Source organism: Dreissena polymorpha, chromosome 9 (genome assembly GCF_020536995.1).
Source record: "Dreissena polymorpha isolate Duluth1 chromosome 9, UMN_Dpol_1.0, whole genome shotgun sequence".
Taxonomy (NCBI): domain Eukaryota; kingdom Metazoa; phylum Mollusca; class Bivalvia; order Myida; family Dreissenidae; genus Dreissena; species Dreissena polymorpha.
This window is the reverse complement of record NC_068363.1, coordinates 31013454-31036771: the sequence shown is the minus strand read 5'-3', so window position 1 is coordinate 31036771 and position 23318 is coordinate 31013454. Positions and strand designations below refer to the sequence as shown.

Genomic DNA, 23318 nt, shown 5'->3' with positions numbered 1-23318 from the left:
ACTATTGAAACAATCTAGAGATTAGTGTGTCTCTTGTAAATGTACAGAAATATGCCATATGTTAGATCAATGTAAATATATTTATGCGTACTCTTCGATAAAATAGTTTAATCGCAATAAAACAATATAATCCCAGAACTCAGAAATTAAATGCATGTTAGATACGTGTATACAAACAAGTAAAGTTCAACACGCCTTATTTATGCTAGGTGATCGAGAACCGATTGTTAAAAGTTGAACGTCAACACTTCCGTTGATATGCATGCATCGTCGAACATACTGTTGTTATCGTCACGCTGTTAAGCGGCTGTAATGTGATAACCATGTCCATTGTGTGTTTACGTTTCATCTACAAAATGGTGTGTGTGTGTGTGCGCATGCTGCATCTATACGCAATTTGATGGGAATAAATTATCAACGGAGGGGCTCGTTTGATTTGTTGAAAACTGTAATTCGGGGAAATGCTGTTTGTAGCGAATATATATTTTAGTTGTCGTGCACATATGTGACCAATTTGGTTAACTATCTATGGATCATGTAAAGGTATATCAAGTCAAATACTATTTAAAATAGCTTTTTCAATTACACAGATTACCATAAAGGCCTTGAAGAGAATTTTACACAAAGTCTGTCCTTGTTTGAAGCTCGTCATAAGAGGTTTCAAATTAATGATTGTAAACAATGGACTAATAGGACGAAAGTAAAATAACATTTATATAATTATATGAAGAAAAACCGTTTACCAAATAAGGGCACGAACAAGTGTCCTTTTTATTTAGGGCTATGGCTAAATCACTCGACAATCGTAACAATAACAGTGCATGATGCATTTTATACTTTATTTTATCGATCCACGTTTTTTTAATCACAAAATGAAATGAAAACATTAGAACCTTCCAAATTATTTCGTCTGTTTATGTAAGTGTTATGCTTTATTTTTTCTCAATTAAAAAAAAGTGTATTTTGTATATAAATCGTCGTAATTATCTCGTCCTTATGATTTTTTTTATAATTTCGGATTATTTGAAAAAAACGTTGGAAAACTGTCATTTCGACATTCTGCAAACACTTCCGTTTGAACCTTTTCGATTGAATTCAACATCATTATTGCGTTTTATACGCAATATATACTTTATTTTTAGGTCATACGGCAACCAAATGAAACTGTGTATCAAAATATGCCATAATCATACTGGAAAAAATACCGTAAGTGCCAAGTCGTTGTCATCGAAGGTAATCATACTATTGATTGATATCAGTTTGCTGGGTAAAATGTAAGGGAATGGAAGGGGGCATTCTTGACGATGTGAAATTTAGACACGCATCGATTGGAGTTCGGATGCGTATGAGGCAAACTATGACAACGATAACTCAAAAGGTAAGAATTCAAGCTAGGTCATAGAGGAATGTACACAATTTTCTAACATACAACTGATAACATTTCAAAAGTTGTCAAAGTAGTGCGAATACATATCTATTTAGATATCAGGAGTTTCGTGCTGGTTTTCCCAAAATGTAAACATTTCAGACCAATACGTCACCATCTCAAGTGCAATACAACCCTTATAAATCAACTGTGTACTGTGAATCATCAGTTATTTACGAGCCACGCGAATACGACACACCAATATAGCCTCAACAACGTACTTGAAGGTATTGGAAAACAATAAATAGTGATAAAAACGCCGCGCACAATGTTAAAGGTGATTGTAATAGTAGTCATCTTTCTGCGTGTTCGTCTTTAGACTGGACACATTAATGAAAACTCTACATATAAACATTAGTGTCGAGCGCATACTGCTATATGTAAATGTATGACAAATCATTTTTTATAAATGTTGAAATTGATTTTCAGCTGTTAATCGATTTGAATATACCTATTAAGATTGTTATCATACCTCTCTTCATGTTTTTATTCAAACACATTGCACACTATATAAAGTTAAGTTCCTAAAAAAGTTAGTATATGCACAATGTGCTTTTGATAGAGTCTCTGCAGTTGTATTGTGTACCTTGTTTAAAAGACACATCACGTCGTTAGTATGATGGGCGTTGTTAGACGAGCGTTATGTCATTGGGGAGCATACTCCCTGTGTTGATTAACATTCGCGCCTATGTCATCAAGCGTACTGTAGTGATCATCAGAACAATCAGCAGCGACATTATCATAAATATATCCTTCTTCATGCATGTTCGGCTTGTCTGACCCTGTAGCTTTCTCAATACGTGTGAGTACATTCTGATCTGATACTAATTCATTTTGGCAGTCTGGTTTCATGTCTTTGGGTGCCCAAGTAGGATCATACGGAGGCGGTAAATGGTCATACAACGGCGTTGTAGGCAGATTATTAGCTGCTGTTTGTTGCATATGTATGCCGTAAAGCCCATGTGAAAACCTTTGGTTTAACTGTCCAGAATTAGCATGGACCGCATAAACAACTTGCATCCCAGGTGCTGTAGGTTGGGGTTGCTATAAAGGGAATAATGAGAAATAAAATTAAAATTGATATGATTTGTTAATGGTTCGTCTAAATTAATGAAATACCGGTTGCAAAATAGCTTAGCACGTTACAGAAAACACATAAATGTTAATATATTTAATATTTTTGTACAACTAACATGATTTAGCTAAAATTATCACTCTTTATTGATAACTGACCTATAAACGTAATAATATTAGTAATGAAGAATATACCAACCTGTGTGGGTATTCCGATGGATCTTCTTCTGCAACAGATAATCGTGACTGTTGCTATGACGAGTACGATAACACCAACAGAGATGCCTACACCTATGCTTACGCCAGAAACGGAAGATTCATTATTATCGTCCGAACAACCAGAATTATCTCCGCAAGAATTGTAACCGTTGCATTTCAAATCTTGGTCGATGCATCGCCCGTTAGCACAAACATGATCCCATCTTCCACACGTACCTTTAAAATATTCAAGAAAATATATTATTTACTTGTGAAGTCCAAGGCATATACAGACGTCGAGGCACATACATTTGTACTTTGTTCAATACATATGTTGTTGACACAGTGCGTTGGACGGGTTCTTATCAGGAGAGATCAATATAATGCTGATATTGAAACAATCCACTTAACTATAATCAATTAACTTGAAATATAACAGGGAAGGTAAGGGCCTGCACACTTATTGTCACGAAGTTAATACTATGGTACTTTGGCTTTATTTTATTATTTGCTGGTTTGACAATACCTAGGCTTTAATCCCAGATTCACTAACGTGTATGATTATTGTTGTGTTGTATTTCATTTCCTTGATTGTATATGAAATTTGTCACCCGCTTTAAGAGACGACAAGATTGTGTTCAAACAAATTGCTCTGTGAAGCCTCAGTAGTTTTATTATGTCTTTATTTGTAATGCACCAAATACACTCACTGGCATACTTCAAAGAGAGATATAGCAATCCAAAATGTTTTGGTTTAAGGAACGTTCTTTCCATGCAAGATATAATATAAACAGTACAATCTAAAGTATTTTCTCTGATTCAATTTATAAAGTTATGGTTTAACAGTTTCCTCTACATCTTTGCCACTACTAAAATCGGCCCTGCACTGTGACTACAAAGGGTATCCAGTAAATTAGGAAAAAACATAATATGGTCAAAATAAAGATGGCTTAAACTGTGCCTGGTGTTAGAATTCTCTAATGAAGAAAAATGCGCGTGTGCACTGATCAGATGGTTTGGCAATTCTAAAAAGAGAACAGAATTCTCGTGTACAATAAAGCATTAAATGATTTTCCGGATCATATTAAACTTAATAAATTGGCCGCTTTTCAGAGATAACAATTTAGTCAACTAGCCTTATAAAGGAATATATTCAGATTATTAGGATTACACGCGGATGATCATATTATCGCATTACTTGAATCCGAATATAGCGTCGCGATCAAAGAGAAGGAGGCGTAGGTCCATCCATTTTTGGAAACGTATTTTATCTTGACGTCACCATTGTGTGTGTAGACTTTACTGCTTGAAACGTAACCGCAAAGACTTTCCGGGAGGCCTTTAAAGGAAAAAGCATTACATTTAAACAATAAAATCAAGCATGTCACCTCATAAAATGTGATTGTTCTAAATGGGAGTATTAAACTAATTTTATGTTATTAATAGGTCTTAAAAAAACTTCATTTCTAATATATTATATTGCAATAAAGTTACTTATAATTTCATGACATATGCAAAGTAAAATCGTGAGCAATACAGTAAAAATATGGTGTCTTTTAATTTCTGAATAACAATTATGCCTAGAGAAGAAGTATGAAAATATGCTTCACATATTTTCTTTTGTATTTTGTATTGCTAAGGTTTTATAACAACACAAACACAGGCACAGAAAAGTATTATTTATGTCATAGTACATTTTCTACTTTTGGTAATTCAAATTTTGTTTATCAATTTGAGTATAATATTTAGTTTACCAGATGATGGCTCGCCATATTTATTCCTTATGGTGACAGTTCCGTAAATGCAGCCCACTGAAAATCTCTCGAAATAAAGCATCATGTTTGGAAACTGGCTTGTCGTTGCTATGGTAACCTCACATTCGTCATCGTCGGAAAAGTATAGTGAAAGTTGATTATCACCGTCCATTGAGATGCGAGACCCACAATAGTCATCCATGTTCTCTGAAATTAAAACGAATGACCTTCACAATAAAAATAGATAAATTATCATATATGTAATATACACAATTCTCATTAATGCATTTTTAAATATACCAATAACCATCAATTTCTTCTGAAAATATTACAACAATATCTTTTGAAATAAGCAATAATTGTCAATGTCTTTCCTTGTATGAACAGACATAAAATAAACCATCGAGAGATCTTATAACATATCCGAGATACATCATTGGAAACACATATGAATAAAGAATAACTTCCACTGCACCATTAGAAGATAATTCGTAATAAATTACGTGATTCTTTATTTTTCAGCAAGGAAACAATTGCCATTAGTGTGACACACCACAAAGTATCTTCACACAAAGTTCACACCTACAGCATGTCTATTGAATATTAATAACATGAATTATTTAATGCCAGTTTCATGTTAAGTCAAATAAAATACATTTGTATGACAGGTTGATGAAACAATAATGTCGTTGACAATAATATACCTTTAGTTTTCTTTCTATTTTATTTATGTATCTTCCACATTGTCACCCATTATCAGTTTGAGTGTGTAAATATGTGCTTCAACGCATACACATTTCGACATATCGAAACTATTATTTATGAGAAAGAGAGTAAATCTATGAACCTCATATAACAAGAAAATTGAACAGTTTAATCAAGTACATACTGCTACGAACTTTCCCTTTAAAAAGTCCGTTATGTTGGTATATGTACATAACAAATGTTTGTTTTGTTGTTGTTTTTTCATACAAATAAAATACAGATATTGGTATTTTATTATGCTGAAATGTATATTTTGTATTTCAAAAAACACATTGATACCTCAGAGAAGATTACAATTAACTTAATAATGTATTTTGTTTTTGCGTTCCAATTGTTATAGAAAACTAATACAAAATCGGCTTTCCCATGTATATGAAAATGCAAATGTTCAACATATAAATTTGATTCAAATTCATTCCCGTAACAAAATTATTCGGTTCTTGACCAGTTTAAGTTGACAAAATAATATTAATGTTTACATTCAGTGAATAGTATGTGTTAAAAATAACACAATATTTCACTTTGAATTGAACAAATATTGTTCTTGTAGAAAATACCATTTCTAACATATTACACTGAAATACAACTACGTTTAATCTCGGTGAATTCATATAGTGTAGAGATAAACACTATCTTAATTACATTTGATATAAATGTAATGTGTGTTGCTGACAAATACTTTCGTTCACGAACATTACATACCTCATGGAAGAGTTCATCAATTTACTCGATTTCATCACACTGTGGGCCTCTCATGGAAGAGTTCATCAATATACTCGCTTTCATCACACTGTGGGCCTTACCAATTATCTTTCATCACACTGTGGGCCTTACCAATTATCTTTCATCACACTGTGGGCCTTACCAATTATCTTTCATCACACTGTGGGCCTTACCAATTATCTTTCATCACACTGTGGGCCTTACCAATTATCTTTTAAGTTTCAGCCCAGGACTGACTAATTACACGTTTTAACTTCGTATGCGTGTTGTATCAAAATTGAGTACACCATATTATATCAATTTGAAAGCATATCGACATTTTTCATTCCATGGTTATATATTTCTTCCGTATTGTTAAATAGATAATTTTTAATTATCTTATTACATTGAAATCTGCGCAATGCGACTGACAGCAATACATGGAATGAGAAAAGAATAAAAGCTTCTGTTAAATGATTATTATCATGATGCGATATGATTATGATCATGATGTAATGTATAAATGGTTAATGTGATATTTTTTGAAACACTTCACACAATTTTTATCAACTCAGTATGTATCTTGTAAAGAAATAGTGAATCTAAATATTGCGTTTGTCAACATTTTTTTTAAAACAGAGTTGTACCCGTCTCAGTTGAATATCTTTTGTAATCAAATGGAATGCAATCTTTAAGTTTTTTAGTGTAAATACCATAACGCAATATTTTAAGATATTATTGACTTAAAAATGAATTGAACATATAAAATAAAATGTACGATGATCCTAGAAGCAAGAATTGTATTTGAGAATCTGATATAAATAGTATTAACGCAATACTTACTATAACTTATTCCATGCGTTCTTTCAAAGCGCATTAAACAGACATAAATTGAAAATAAAGCTGACAGCTGTGACACTTCCATTTTCGTTCAATCATAAACAAGTAGTGTTCAACAAATATAGAGCGACTGCAAAGCATGACATCAACTGTTATCAGTTCTCACCTGACCTAACTCAAACATTCCATGTTAGGGCTTCTGATAAGATGGCAATATAAAGTTGCCATAAAGTGAGGGTTATATTCAAACTTTATCAGTACGAGGCCGAGTGTGCATAACAACTAAAATATCGTATATCTAAATTCAATAAATCAAAGATGTGTTGCTTTTGTAAAGTACTTTGTACTGATATATTATATACAAGTATCAGACAAGATTAAATTTCCTTATGAAGTATAAACAATAAACAATTAAAAGCCTGTGTTAAATGTATAATACAAGTTAAATGATATTTTGTCACCTTCAAGATTTAGATTTTTATAATAAGCATTCCGATAAAAACAGTATTCAAAGTAATTTTAAACTATACACTTCCAATAACAACGTTTACTTAGTAGCGAAGCGGTTTGATAAAGTCAATGCGTTTACTACTGGCCGTAAAAAGCTGGAGAAGCGATTGCGAAGGTCTTCTACACAGTATTTTGAACAGCATTATAAGTGTTCAATATATTATTTGTTAAACAAATGTTATACTACAAGTATCTGTACAATACATTCCAGACAACCAGTAAGTATGCATGCGAAGTTAATATATGCTGCTTTTTTATGATGAGTTATGATTATTGATAAGTGTTGACAATATTAACAGGATTTGATTCCACAATTTAATGAAGTAAAACTCCAGCTGCAGCAGCAGTTTTGCTTTCTTATCATACACGATTTCATTGTCCTTTATGTATAGCAAGTGTCCAATTGTCAACACAGTACGGCACAATACGACACAGTATACATTCATAGTAGAACAAAAGCTGAGAGTACCGCCTTGTAAAGGTCAATGCAAAGCACTGGGTGTTTAAACCGGTTGTAGAGCGCTCAACCGTACACTTGGCTAACAAACATAAAGTCGTCTTTTAATTATAAGACATGCGTCGTGTGTGAATATGGGCCTTAAAAATGTACGAACAGTGAAGCTCCAGATAAGCCCCTGTATCCATAGACTATGATGATAAATACCATGTCCGCCAAAAAAACCGAGAAACCTTGCGTAAATTTATAGCTGACATGGGCGCTCACAACGAGACTATTCAAAATAAGTTGTTATCTGCACTGTTTATTTCGGCCGATTGTTTAAAGGCTTCTGCTTGCTTATTATGGTTTTTTGCTTGTATTCGTGCCTTTATATCTAGCCGTTTATTTATCTGTTTGTACTATAACAGAGCGTAATATAATTTTAAATTACATTGCCTTTCTAGCTTTCTAGCTTTCCATCAAATGATTATTATTTATGATGATAATATTCATGTTTTAAGAATTGAAAATATTTTTTCTGCATTTTATAGGTGTATGAATTGTTGCGAAGATAAGGCGTAATTTTTCAGACAGTTCCTTCACCGATGAAATGCACATAAATACTTAATATGTACGGGTCAAAACGGACTTTAAGTTGATTCATGTAACATAAAAAAAAAGATTTCATTGTCGGGTTCATCTTCGTCGAACGACACAACGTTGTGTTTGGCGCAATTGAATGACGTTATTTACGAGTGTACGATATGTATACCGCGTATACGCCATGAACACCTTATTTTCGCTCTGGCATGACAACCTGTGCATGAAAGCGTAGATCATGCATATTTATTTTTATATTCGTTATTCTACAATCTATTTTACTCATACTGCATATGTGAAGTGCACATTGTGGGAAATGTTGACGATCAGTACAACAATGAGTAACAAAGTCATTGACAATTGCGTAGCACACACATAATTAAATATTGCAAAACTCACTTTTCATTCGTTGCCACGAACTATGCCGGTACATGTATCTTTAATATGATTGAACATTTGAGCACCTTCATATAGATAAAGGATATATGTTGGATTTGGTTGAATATCGATTTTAATTCACGAGTGAGTTAAAATCAATATTCCACCAAATCCAACACATTTTCTTTTTTCTTTTTATTGCATGCTTACAGATGATTATTTGTGTATTTTTGCCATTTCGGACAATATAATTCCCCGTTGGGAGCCCCGAAATGTTATTACACGTATTTTCAAGGGAAGCTAAAGCGTGTGTTTTTATGATCATTCAATGCAGAGTAATTGCCCTTCGTAACAATGGGGAAACTAAACATATCTAAAAAATAGTTCAGCTCAAACAATGAAAATTATCGATAATTTTCAGTGTTATTTTTCATTGTTTGAAACAGTTAAATATCAGTTTTAATTCACTGATATCTCTCTATAAACCATGTAAAAGTATACAATAAAACACCGGTATTTTGAATTTATCAGTATTTTGAACTTTTCTTTATTGAACTACACTACACATCGTTAACTAGAATTTCGTAATTCGATATCATTTGTATTTTGACTTGAAATTTAGGATATAAATGTTTCAACACTTCCAATCAAAGTTTATTTGGAAGTCGCACCTCATACTTTATGTTAAAGATACTTTTCTCTTTGGTTAGTACGTATTGATCGGCCAGTATCGTTCTCGCACACCGTAATGTGTTTAACATGATTGTGTGATAAACATGAGGATTCAGGTTATATAAATTATTGCGTAATTAGAAATGCTTGCCCTTACATAGCTCAGTATCATATCACGTTTTGTTTAAATTCTTAATAGTTGTGTTATTGAAATGTTGATCAGAATTACGTTTAAGTTTATTTTATTTAAACATTGTAATAATTTAAATATGACCATCATATTTAATATTGTAATATAACCGCATTCAATTCGCATTTTACTATACGATGTAAAAGTACAGCAGACAACATCGCTATTTCGAATTTTTCCACCAGAACAAACACCTTTGAAATAGCGGTGTGCACTTGTAGTTATATGTTCGTATTTCAAGGTGGGATAGTTTTATTTTAACCGAATAACAAACTAGCATTTGAAGAACTCGTAAATAAATTACATGTCAGTAGTGCCTATCAACCAAACGCCGTTGTCATTCTACATGTATATGTGGTATTCATATTTATACAGCCGTCTTAATATGTGCATGCACGTTATGATTTTCATCTTGGCATTCGTGTTATATCGGTTTTCGAGCCCACGCAGAGTCATACGGGGGCGGCGAATGGTCATTAAGTGTAGTTGCTTGCGGGGCTTTTGCTGCTGTTTGGTGCATATAAATACCGTAAAGCTCGTGTGAAAACCCTTGGTTAAATTGCCCTGGATGTGCAGTTGATGAATAAACAACTTGCATCGGAGGTGCTGATGGTCGGGCTTGCTACAATGGATACAGTCACAACACTATTACATACTGTTTATATACTGTCTGTAAGACACAAGTAAACATATTAATGATTTAATGTATTATCAAGTACTTTAGAGTTAGAATAATAAGATACCTTAACAATATTGTAGTATACGCTTATAATTGATGCCAAGTTGAAACTCGAATTTTGTAACAAAGGAAAATTTAATTCTTTTTTATGAATAAATCTATACTATGTAAATTGGGAAGTATTTAAAAATATTCACTAGGTCGGGCATTCGGATGCGTTTTCTTCTCCAACAGATAATCAGTATGCTGACCACGATGAGGACGATAACACCGACTGCGACGCCTACACCTATACCCACACCATCTACACCGGTGCCTTTGTGAGACGCGGTATTGTTGTCTTAATTGCTACTGTCCGTCAAACACCCAGAGTTGTCGCCGCAAGAATTGTAGCCATTGCATTTCAAATCCGCGTCGATACACCGCCCGTTGTCACATACGTGACCATAGATTGGACATGAATCTACTGAAAGAGATTGTGTTATAAGAAGTTTATATGAACGTAGTTTGCGATCACTGCTCAGTTGATACTTGCAAAAATTATTTAAAACTGAAATTGACAATGAGCACGTGATTTGACTAAGTTCATGTGTGTATGACAGTGGATAGTATTATAACACAGTCAGATGTTTGTCTCATCCACACAATTCCGTTTAAAATCATTTGAACAAAACACTCGGCCCAACATGCGAACCGACCTATGGTTATGCTATCTGTCAATGTCTCTACATTTTATAATAAGAAGGAAAAACCCTATCATACCGACACTGTATGAATTGCAAAGAATGTATCAAATAATGAATGTCAAAACGTTCAGGCACGAGTTAAGTTTATATTATTTCTGCATTATAAGCATGTTTTCAATTTCGAATTGTATAAAATGTGTGTCCCGCATCAGCTCGATTCCATAAGATTAAGTGACGTTCAAATCATTGTTGACTTCATAGAAACTCATGGGTTTAACTCCGAAATAAATGTATGGTATGTGTGCAGAGCGGATAAAACAGAACTTAAATCAACAACAGTTGCTTAGAAGAAAATGAAATGTTCCGGATAGAGACATATATGTTTTATTATAGTTTATTTTTTCTTTAATTGTATTTTAATAATCGCTGTATTTGGTGTAATAATAACCGAACAAAAAAGGACCTAAAGCGCCGCAATAACACTTTGAATTGAGTTTTACGTAAGTATCAACAATGTTATCTCATTTGATTGCACATGTTTGCTTTCAAATTTAGTGAACGGATATATCAGGCCATTTTTAACGAGATGTAAATAGAATGAAGTTTATATTACTGATTGTGTATGCCGTTCGGTAATTGCTCACACAGCTAAATGTATGCACTTTATTTCGACTTCTATATTCTTCCGTATCATGACGATATTTTTGTTGCGAAAACAATAGAATTAATCAACAAAACAGGGACTTCAATACGTTAATCATCTTGATTTCATTCTTCGGAAATTCAGGTAGATCCTTTTTGTTTTGCTCGAATATCCAATTTTTGCGGGGCAAATAGTGAGCTGTATAGGCAGAAAAATCATTGTTTATGAATCCATTTAGTATCCCCACCAACAATTGTGAATCAACACACTATTTGATAATAAATCCGGGTCGTAGCTACATATATTTATTAGGATCGATAGTATAAGCTTCCATTAAATAAACTAACAACAATTTGAAAATACAAGTGCAATAGATAAATTGTTGCACGCGTTATTTAGAAATTACAAACATGTTTTATCTACAAAAACAAAACACTTTGCTATTAAAGTGATATAATGGGCATCTAACAGTTGATAGGTGTCTATCGCAACCGTTGTTTATTTGTGGTGTTATCACTTCATATACACTTATATTTATTAATGCAGCATCAGCATATCGAAACAATATGGATTGATGCTGTTGTTGGTGGTGTATTCTGTGACAACACATGGTTTGCTTAAAGCCAGTGGAAATGTATTAAATTAATTAACACACCGTATTGCTGAGTGGTTTAGGCAAACGCTTTCTAATTCAAAGGTAAGCGGTTTCAATTGTTTTATGTTATCCAGAGAAATATTGTATTATCAACCTCGTTCTATTTCTTATCTGTGTGATGATAGGCGGAATTAAACTAGTGCTATTTAAAATTGTTTCGTTGTAATTATGAACAGATATTGTTCTGTATTCAACGTATTCTTAATGCGGCAATATAAATCTAGTCTTGACGAATTATTAATTTCACTGTACCAGTGTTGTTTGTAATGATGAAATAAATGTTGTTTAATAAGATTGCAAGTGTATGTCTGTTCAGATTTTTCTGTCAGGTTTTTTTTGTTCAGTCCAAACATAAGTTAAACCTAGCTGCTCTAGTATTTATTTGTTTTGATAAGCCCAATGGATTTTGTTGTACGTAATGTTTTGATTTGCGTCATTGAACAGTACATATGTTATTTTTATGAGACTATCATTTAAACATGATGTTATTTTAAACCAATATCTAAATATGTGTAATTTTTGTATGACATATACGGGGTTTCGTCCTAATTCGCCGTAAAGCGCAGATAGATTTGTTGATTTGTTGACACATAGAATTTTTCCTTAAAAAATGTATGAATAATCTCTAATTCTATTCCTGAATCATGTCCCCAGATTTCAACATAATAGTGAAGAACCTGAGTTACTAAATTATAAAAAAAAGATTTAATTGTTATTTAGTTGGGAACTCATATTGGTTAACAACATATAAAAGTCGATGAAGCGCTCTGTTACCGTGTTCTGATATTGATTTTCTTGTTTTGTACCAGTTTCTGTCTTTAAATAGAGTTACACATAAGTATTTTAATGATGTGACTATTTATAATGTTTCGCCATATAGAGTAAAATCAACAAATATTTGTCGGTTACTATTTTGAAAATAACAACTTTTGTTTTGCTAATATTGATTTCCAATTTTTATCTATTTAAATAGTTTTCAAGTCCATTTAACATTAGTTGGGCTGATGTGGGCGAAGTTAAAAAAAAGGACTTGATCATCGGCTTAAGACAATACAAATTTTATATCGTTGATCGATATGATTCCATAAATATTATAATTAATATATTCAATAATGTCATTAACGAACATCATGAGTAGGATGCTTGAGCAAGCAAGTGTTGCCTTGTTTAACACCAGAGTATGACTTGATGTATTCGGATATTTGATACACAGTTATTAGTCTAGAAAAGCGATCAGTAAATAATGTCTAACTTATTGCGATATGGTTCAAGCGCGTACTCGGTTAATAGTCTAGGTAGGTGATCATTAAATCATGTCTTACTATTTGCGATATTGTTCAAGCGCGAACACATTAAAAAGTCTAGTTAAGCGATCAGTAAATCTAACTAATTGCGATATTGGTTAAGCGCGAACAAATTTAATAACCGAGTTAAGCGATCAGTAAAACATGTCTAACAAATTGTGATATTTTTTAAGAGCCTACACAATTAATTGTCTAGTTAAGCGATCAGTAAATCATGTCTTACTAATTGTGATATTGTTCAAGCGTGTACACATTTAATAATCGAGTAAAGCGATCAATTAATCATGTCTAACTAAATGCGATATTGTTCAAACGCATTATCGGTTAATAGTATAGTTAAGCGATCAGTTAATCATGTATAACTAAATGCTATATTGTTCAAACGCGTTATCAGTTAATCGTCTAGTTAAACGATCAGTAAATCATGTCTAACTTATTCACGGCCGTTAATCACCGGCGCCACATATTTTTTTGCGAATCATAAATAAATACACCAATGCTATTTCCGAGGTGGCGCTAAGAAACGGATGTTTTGAAATTTCACGGAAAACTCTTTAGGATGAGAAGGTTTTATATGTTTGTCCAATATATTTCGCAATATTTAAAAATTGGGCGATGTAGTGCGCTTCAGCGAAGATTTATTCATCCACAAATGTACATAAACATACAACCACAAACTATTTGGAAACATTAGGAACTTTATAAGTTGCGACAACATACACAACATACACAAAGGAAACACAACGAATCTGGATTTAGTAAGTTCATATAGTTTAACATAAAACGCATAAATTATACAACTGCTGTTTCATAGCATTTGTTTTTTTACAGAGATAGGTAACATATCCTTTTTTTATATTTCATAATAGTTACATTATACATGGAAATGCTAACCAAAATATTTACAAGTATATATATATGTGAATTTCAGTGTGGAATTATTATATTTTAATCGAATGACAAAACAAATTAATTACAAAATATGTAAATCAATAACATGTCAGTTATGAGTCAATACACTCGACACGTTTTACACGCACAGTGTGTGTGTATTTGGTCTTTATTATTATACAGACCCCTCAAAATCCACATTCTATTCTGAGTTTGCAGCATCCTGGCCTCTGTGTTTCATTTGTGTGTGTGTTGGATGCCCACGCAGGATCATACGGGGGTGGCGACTGGTCATTGAACTGCCCGGGATTAGAACGTGTTGAATAAACAACTTGCACCGGAGGTGCTGAAGGTCGGGCTTGCTACAATAGATACAGTTACACACGTCTTATATAATGTGTATTAATTGTCCGCAACACTAAAGGAAGGAAGGACGGTGCTGAAGGTCGGGCTTGCTACAATAGATACAGATACACAAGTCTTATATAATGTGTATGAATTGTCTGCAAACTAAAGGAAAGTTATATTTATGGTATCATGAATAATTAGGTGCTATAGAAATCGGAATAATACATTAATTTGAAAACGTAATATAATCAGTTTATAAAACATATAAGGTACACCGCGAACATTGTAACTAAGTAACTATCCTTTCTTTACTTATGAATAAAGCTTTAGTATGTTAATTAAAGGTAAACGAAGGTATTGAATAATATCATGACGGTATTTAAGGATATACGAACCTGAGCATGCGTTCCGGTGCGTCTTTGTCGGCAACAGATAATCAGTAAGCTGACCACGATGAGGACGATAACACCGGCTGCAATGCCTATACCTATACCTACACCATCAATGGAGCTGTGGTCTGACTTGCTGCTGTTGAACCAACATCCAGAATTGTCGCCACAAGAATTGTAGCCGTTGCATTTCAAATCCACATCAATACATCGTTTGTTGCCACACACATGGCCATTGGATGGACAATTTCCTTGGAAAATAGACGGTTTGTGATCACCCAGCGTGGAGTGCTTGAATACGAAGTAAGCAAACACTCGTGTGTTGCTCTTTTTATTTTGACTATGCTATTTACATTTATATATTGTACATGAATAATTGATTTACTTAACAAACATATATCAATACTTAAGTTGACTGGTTTATTTGGACTACATTTGGCATTCCAAATCTGGGGTTCTATCAACCTGCTGTTGACACAGTGCTTCGATCGGACTATCATCAGCATAGGTACATGCACTGCTGATATTGAAACAATCAAATACAATATTACCAACTAACTTCAAATCTAACAGTTAGGAAGGACGTGCAAATTTATTATAAGGAAGTTGTTGGTCTTTTTTCTGGTCATGTTTAACTATTGATTAATTTAATATACGGATTGGAAATAATACTGAAAACTATATTCGAATATTCGTTTGTCAGTTTTTGAATATATTCGAATATTCGATTGTTAAACCTAATTTTATATTGTTGTAGTTTTGTATGGACTGCATACATGTATACAATTTGTCATCTGTTTTAAAAGACGACTAAAGATAAAAATATGAATTTCTCTCTTTATAAATCTTTTGCAGTTTTATTACTGCTATGTTTAATAATATGTTTAACCGAAAACACTGTGTCTACTACCCACAGGATAGATTAGGACATCCTTAATGCCATCCATGGTTTAAGGAAAGTCCAGCCGATGCAAGATGTATTCTATTGAGTGCATTATCTACCCTAGCATAGTATCTATACAAGTGTCCTTCATATCAGTTTTGAAGTTATTATTGCACTGTTGTTTCTGCATCTATGTATTGATAAACAATTAAAGTGTCTTTGCGTTGTGACCTCAGGGGGATTCCACTAAAGTTGAAACAATTGATTTTTGAAGGGTTTAAATAGAGAACGCTGAAATTGAACATAATGTTAAATATAGTTCAGTAACCACTCTGGGCAGAGGACAAGAAATGCACTGATTATAGTGTTTATCATTTCTAATCACAAAAAGTTTTTGCATACAATAATACATTGAAGGACGTAAGAGATCGGAGTAAACTACGGTACATTGAATTTATATTAGAGCTTTAAATTAAGAGATAAGCTTTTTAAAATAATTCGTACACATGAATATGATTAAAGGCAGATGCTAATATAAGTGTTTTACTTAAATCCGAATACAGCGTTACGACAAACGAAAATGAAGCCCATCGCAATTTCTTTGGGGTGTATTTTATACTGACGCCACCATATGCTGTGTAGACTTTGCTGACTGAAACGTGTCCGCAAAGACTTTCCGGGAGACCTTAAAAATAACAACAGGGCAGCAAGATAACAAAGTCAATTCACTCATTGAATCAAATCTTTCCAAAAAATATAATGGTATCTCTTGATATAATTAATTCAATATCTTATTTGAGTATTTGTAAAATGTACCATATGTTGACTCGTCGTATTGATTCTTTATGGTGACCTCTCCGTATATGCAGTCCGCAGCAAAGCTCCGGACATATAGCATCAGGTTTGAGAACTGGCTTTTCGTGACTATTGTCACCTTACATTCTTTGCTGCCGATATAGTATATTAAAAGTTGCTTATCATCGTACATTGTGATGCGAGACCCACAGTAGTCAGTCATGTTTTCTGAAATACAATAACACTTATATGTGTCGTGTTACTTTGGTATTTGTATTCAATTCAAAAGGTATTATTAGTGTATGTTGCAGAAATGTTTCATTTGGATTTCAAAATGAAACATGCATACCTTATTTGCAGTATTAACTTCATTAGATATATTTCTTGCGTCTTTATAGCACAAACAGGCGTAAAATGAATTGCCTCGAAAAGTAATGTGCATTGTGTCATGACCAAATAACCTATATGTTTAAATGAAGTGGACATTACATGTTTTAAAAATAACAAAAGTATTCCTCTTTTGATACAAAACCTCTGTTAATAACATATACTACATCAAACTATTTAAATCAACAACTTTTATTCACATAGTGAAGTATAGAAATAAGCAATAATGTAAATAACATTGATAGAAACGTTGTGTTTGTTGTTTACAAATACTTAGAAAAAAAAAATTATTTTCCTTAAATATTTTTCCAACGGCGACAGTAACGATCATGTCAAATAAGCATATTTCTGGCAAAAATAACATCCGAGCAATAGTTTGTAATTGATTTAATATATTTTGAAGATAAAACTCTTTTATTTGAGAAGTGCGGATGCAGTAGAAAGTGTTTCCAATGTCGTTTTTCAGCCGTTAGTTGCGGTGAGCGATGGAGCTATTTTATGTCATGTGGAGGAAACATATTTACGATCGTTCTTACATCTGGTTTGTGTGATTCGTTTCCTTAGATACATCGCTAGCTTTTTAATGATTTGCCTTTAATAGATGATCCATGTTTCTTGTAATACTCATCATAATCGAGTTAATAGAACTCCGATACTTACCACAGAAGCACATTTCAATTGTGTGTGTAGTATGCAATACACGCGTTGCGTTTTGGCATGCATAGTTTTATTTTCTTTCTGCATAGGTTGATTTTATTGCGATCGTTTAAGATGCAGGTTTGGTTTGTGATAAATGTTGGGGTAGCTGTGAGGTTCGGCTTTCTCCCAGTTTTAGCAATGATACGTTTATAATTGGTAGTACGTTATAAAGGAGTGGATATAAAACAAACATTCCTATCTGGATAGAGTTTCAGAGGTTTCATAGTTCGTTATATCCAATAGGTTAAAAACCCTTCATAATAAGTATTATTAATAAAGTTACTTGCAAATTGCTGGAGACATCAATTACACATATGAATTGAAAATGGTTGAGCGTCCGCGTGCGTGTGTGTGTGTGTATTTCGAAGTTCCGTACGTTCTTCCGCGCCGAATGCAGCATTATGTGAGGATCCGGAATGTGCCCCAGCATTTCTACCCTAATTTCTCACTAGATTGAAGAACGATTTTCATAATTTTGAATTATAGCTTCAATTTCCAGCTTTTTTTATATTATACCTCACTTTTATTCACAATGCTAAACTCCAATAGACCATCGTGACATAGAAATACTGTCAGACCCAGCGGGAATAAATTTACTGTCCAAAATATACCGTATCCCGCTACCATAGCAATCACATGCCACCAGCGGGAAAAAAATTACTGTACAAAAAATACTGTATCCCGCTGCCTTAGCAATCACGTGCGGAATGTTCGAAAATTATACTGTCCCATTCGCGCATGCGCAGAACGCAGTTGTGCCTTTCCGCTGTAAACAAACGACAAAATGGCAAGTTAACGTTTTTCAACGATAAGCGAGGAGGTTTTGAAGGCATTTGATCGTGACAAGGACTCTAAAAACACTAAACGTGTTGTTAAACATGGTACGAACTTGTACAACGAATATCTTCGTTCCAATTACATGGATCTTAGTGATCTCGTGGAGAATCCAGCGGAACTTAACAACCAGTTATTGAGTTACGCTTTTTCTATGCATCTGTACGTCTGAAGTAGGGAATTTCCAAGCATCTCTTAAGCACGTGTAACATTAATTTGAAAGACCAGCAATTTTCATCAAGTAATGAAACCTACAAGTCAAAAGTTAAGCAGCTTAAGCGAAGTGGACATGGGAGTGTCGACCACAAACCTGTTATATCCGACAGCGATCTGGACAAAATAAGTGGCAACAGTGTACCGTTTAATATTAGCATATTAACACTCCATGTGGTTTTCAAAACAGGGTGTGGTTTAACTTAATGCACTACCTTCTGAAGAGAGGTCAAGAGAATTTAGGGTCAAATGACGAAGTCAACATCACTATAGCAACTGATTCAACCAGGAGAAAGTTTATACACCAGGTCATCGCATAATCACGGGTAGGTTCAATTAAAAAATATATATATTACGTCAACCTTTAAAATCGTATTAATTTTACTAAAAGCTGGCAGTTGCTGCAAAGAATTAAACTATACAAGGTGGCTGTTTATTTGTTTGAAAGAGGAAAACACATAAATTACATGAACTTTTAGTGGTGAAACCGCATAATCTTTTAGCAAAAATATCTATTTTTGGTTTTAGGCAATTTTTTATGTCAGACCAGTGTCTAATTAAATGATTTCATCTTTTTAGGATTGACGATACGCCTGATGATACCACAGGATAAGGAAAGATCTACGAGCAGCCTGGTAACACGTTTTGTCCAGTCCGATGCTTTGAGAAGTACCTATCTAAACTGAACCCTAAACGCGAAGCACTATGGCAAAGACCGTTAGAATCATTTCAAGAGACCAGTGACATTTGGTATTGTGCTGCACAATTAGGAAAGAATATTTTGACTGTGTTAGCCAGTGAACTTTTATTTGTGTTATCAAAATATATATGGTTATTCATTGCTGAATTTAACTACAATTATTAAATGTTAAAATTGTTTATGGTTCTTATAAATTGTTCATGTTTGAAAAGTTTGTTCGGTATAATAATATAAATATTACATGTCTGACAGGGTGACAGTAAATTTGTCAACTTCTGGAAAAATACTGTCAACCTTGGCCTTGCCTTGGTTGACAGTATTTCCTCAAGTTGACAAATTTAGTGTCACCCTGTCAGCCATGTAATATTTATATACTGAAAAAATGCTCAATGCGTATGAGGTTTTGAGGAGGATGAGGAACAGGTAAGTTTGGTCCTTTAATATGATTAATTTTGATCGATCCGTACATGCTGACTTATATGATAACCTAGAGAAGAAAACACAGTAACTTTGGCGGTATAATCTTGTTTGCCACATGGCCATATTTATATATAATCTTACTGAAAGGATGGTATTAACGATTATAATTACAATATTTTTCTTGGAGATGACTTGTCATCAAGGTGGCTAATTTCAACAAGAAAGAAACACCATTTTAAATGCATAATATATATAATAGACTAACTATTGCTTAATGCGTTTTATTATATCTAGCAATGTACAACACGGTGAAATAGTCGATTCTGTACACATGTATTAATTCGTTTGTTTGAATAATATAGTGTTTTCACATACAGTTATACGAGAGTTGCCCAATTTTAAAATGAACAAAAGGAATCCGTTTTTTTTCTCAAGAACATACGCCATATTCTCGAACCATTGTTGTTTTAGCATTTGTGTAATATACTATATTTCAATGTGCATGTAATTTGACAATAATATTTAACATGCCTCAGAATAAAATTACCGAAACGGTAGAGGACATAGCGAGAGTATGATCAGGCGTGTTTTTTAGTTCTGTGTTTAAAAGCTGTATTCATATAAGAATTAACAGGAATTTATTATTTATATTTATAAAAAAACATTCATTCTATGGTGGACAGTACAGACAATACAAGATTCGCTTACTGATGTTGTCATCTGATGTTGAGACGAATTCTGGTCCGGGAAAGGGTAATTATTTGGATGAAGAAACTGTCACTGATGATAATACTCGTCATATTCTTAAAGCAATCGCGGATAGGAAAGAAGAGGTGAAAAGTGTAAAGCGGTCGGTCCAAGGTGTTCAACAAGAGCTCGGAAATACCGAAGAGGAATTAAAGACCATAAAGTCTAAAATTTACTGTCTTGAATATAGCAATGAAGTCATTGCTAGTGATGTGGTGAGCTTGTCACTACAATATGAGGTAAAAGAGGAAAGACTCAATGAAATCGAGAGGAAATTCAACAGTATAGAAAATGAGGAATTGAAACCATTTTTAAGAGTACTTGGTCTTAGCGAGTAAGAGAATGAAAGTAAAAGCCTTATGACTGTTAAAGCTGAAAATGTATTTGACGGCATTGATGGAAGGATTATAATGAGAGAGTGATTGAAAGTGCGAGACGGATAGGAGAAGAGAAAGACGATGAGTCGAGAATGGTCATCATAAAGTTCAAAGATAGTTATCAAAAGATTGAAATCTTAAATCACCGAGATGCTCTTAGAGAGAAGGAGATATGAGTTTGGAACGATATATCATTCCTATAGAGACAGCAGATAAATCAGTTAAACGTTGAGGCTTGGGAGCCTACTTTTAGAACGGGAAACTAGTGGCATTTAAACCTGCGGAAAAACCCAGAGTGTTTGAACGGGCTGTATAAACGATCCGGAGATAGACAATCTTGGAGTAATACTGCGCCTGTTGACATGAATACTGCTATCTCCTGGGAAGAAAGCTCTAGAGGGAAACCGAACGATAACCTATAGGATGGAGGCCAAAGCCCTACACGAAATGACTACTATTGACTTTATTACCTGGAATATTGAAGGGTTATAATCCAAACTATATTCATTTGATATTATCGAATTTTTGGAGAAATACGATGTTATATGTATTCAAGAGACATGGGACCTTGACTATGCATATTGTAGCATTTTTTTCCTGAATTTATTTTGCTTAAATCACCAGCATAAAGTCTGCTGTTGGTGGAAGAAATATGGGTTGAGTATTAGTCTGTGTAAAAAATAGTATTTCAAAATATTTTAAACTTGTACGTGAAGACTTTAATTTTTGATGTTATTCTGAAAATTGAAAAGTCTTTATAATAAATATTTAAACGTGTACGTGATGACTTCAATCATTGGTGTTATTCTGAAAAATGTGGAAAGTGGAGAGATTTTGTAACATCTTACGAATCGATGTTTTACCTTGGTTGACGTTATGGAAGAAGACGGGTATGTTATGTCAGAATGGGAGAAAACTTGGGCGATAAACAGAAGTTTGTAAAACGTGATGTGTTTGCCCGTGGCTTTATGGCATGGTCTGCTCTATCATCATGAGGTAAATCAGAGATCAGAATAATTCCAAAAGGGACCAAGGTAAACTCAGAATACTATATTAATACATTTATGAAACCATTTATACGACGAGATGTCCCTAGATTCTTTCCGAAGGGTAAACACGTCATTACGTTCCATCACGACAGTGCATCTAGCAACACTTCCAAACACACAGTAAACGTTCTAAAAGATCAAACCATTAAGTTCTTAACACCCGAGGAATAAATGCCAAAGTCTCCAGATGCGGCCCAAAGGATTTTAGTACATGGGGCATACTAAAGCGACGCTTACAGAAACGACAAGTCAACTCACGTCTGGTCTCAAAAGAGCTTTGAAGGACGAATGACGCAAATTGGAACAAACTACAATCAACAAGACTTTGACCTCGTGGCCAAAGCGTTGCAGGATGATTTACAATTGCCATGTATCTCATATTGACCATGTGTTGCTATAAAATGTATTTAGATTATAAATTATTCATGTTTTTGTTTAGTTCCTCATGAAATTGGGCAACTTCCGTAAACACCATTGATCATAGCAAATAAAACACAAGTCTTCATAGAGAGCACACATATAATGCTCAAAGAAATATCCCTAAAAAAGTCATAGAATAATGGCCACTAAAATACCGTTGTTTAAAACTGATCATGTCTGTGAGTTCGATTTCATGTTGTTGTAACTATCAAGAGAAATTAAAATTCACAATTTTCGCTGTCTAATTAGAATATCTTTAGAAATAGACAATATCATGTACTGTTATCGTTTAGGTGTTTAATATTAAAGCGCAATATTTAAAGGAATTACCGACTTAAAAACGATTTTGTATATATAGTTCATAAAATGTTTGGTAATCCTAAAAACAGAAAGTGCATTTGTAAATCTAGTACAAATAGTTTTATCGGCAAACTTACTATAACTTATTCCATCCGTTCTTTCAAAGCGCATTAAACACACAACACTTGCAAATAAAGCTGCGACACGTAACGCTTCCATATTAGCTCAATCATAACATTCGGTATTAAACATAAATTACACAATTTGACAGCATGCTATCAAATGTTATCAGTAGACACCTTATCTAACTTAAACATTACATGGTAGTTAGTTTAAACCTATTTATTTTAG

The 23318-nt window shown here is 33.5% G+C and overlaps 1 protein-coding gene across 4 annotated transcripts; it reads right to left on the bottom strand.

Annotated features, from left to right (window-relative positions):
• Window positions 1-824: 824 nt before the first annotated feature.
• LOC127844246 (uncharacterized) lies at window positions 825-23318 on the bottom strand. 4 transcript variants are annotated; one of them, XM_052374309.1, is made up of 5 exons: window positions 23105-23313; window positions 4453-4659; window positions 3897-4037; window positions 2700-2935; window positions 825-2470 (listed from the first exon to the last, which is right to left on the bottom strand). In XM_052374309.1, exons 1-5 carry the CDS (start codon window positions 23184-23186, stop codon window positions 2072-2074), a joined length of 1065 nt encoding a protein of 354 aa, XP_052230269.1. In that variant the 5' UTR covers window positions 23187-23313; the 3' UTR covers window positions 825-2071. The 4 variants fall into 4 exon arrangements, with proteins under 4 accessions (XP_052230269.1, XP_052230268.1, XP_052230270.1 ...); XM_052374308.1 differs by lacking the exon at window positions 23105-23313 and adding an exon at window positions 6763-6929; XM_052374310.1 differs by lacking the exons at window positions 825-2470; window positions 2700-2935; window positions 3897-4037; window positions 4453-4659 and adding exons at window positions 14270-14768; window positions 15150-15394; window positions 16574-16711; window positions 16843-17049 and having other exon boundaries at window positions 23105-23314.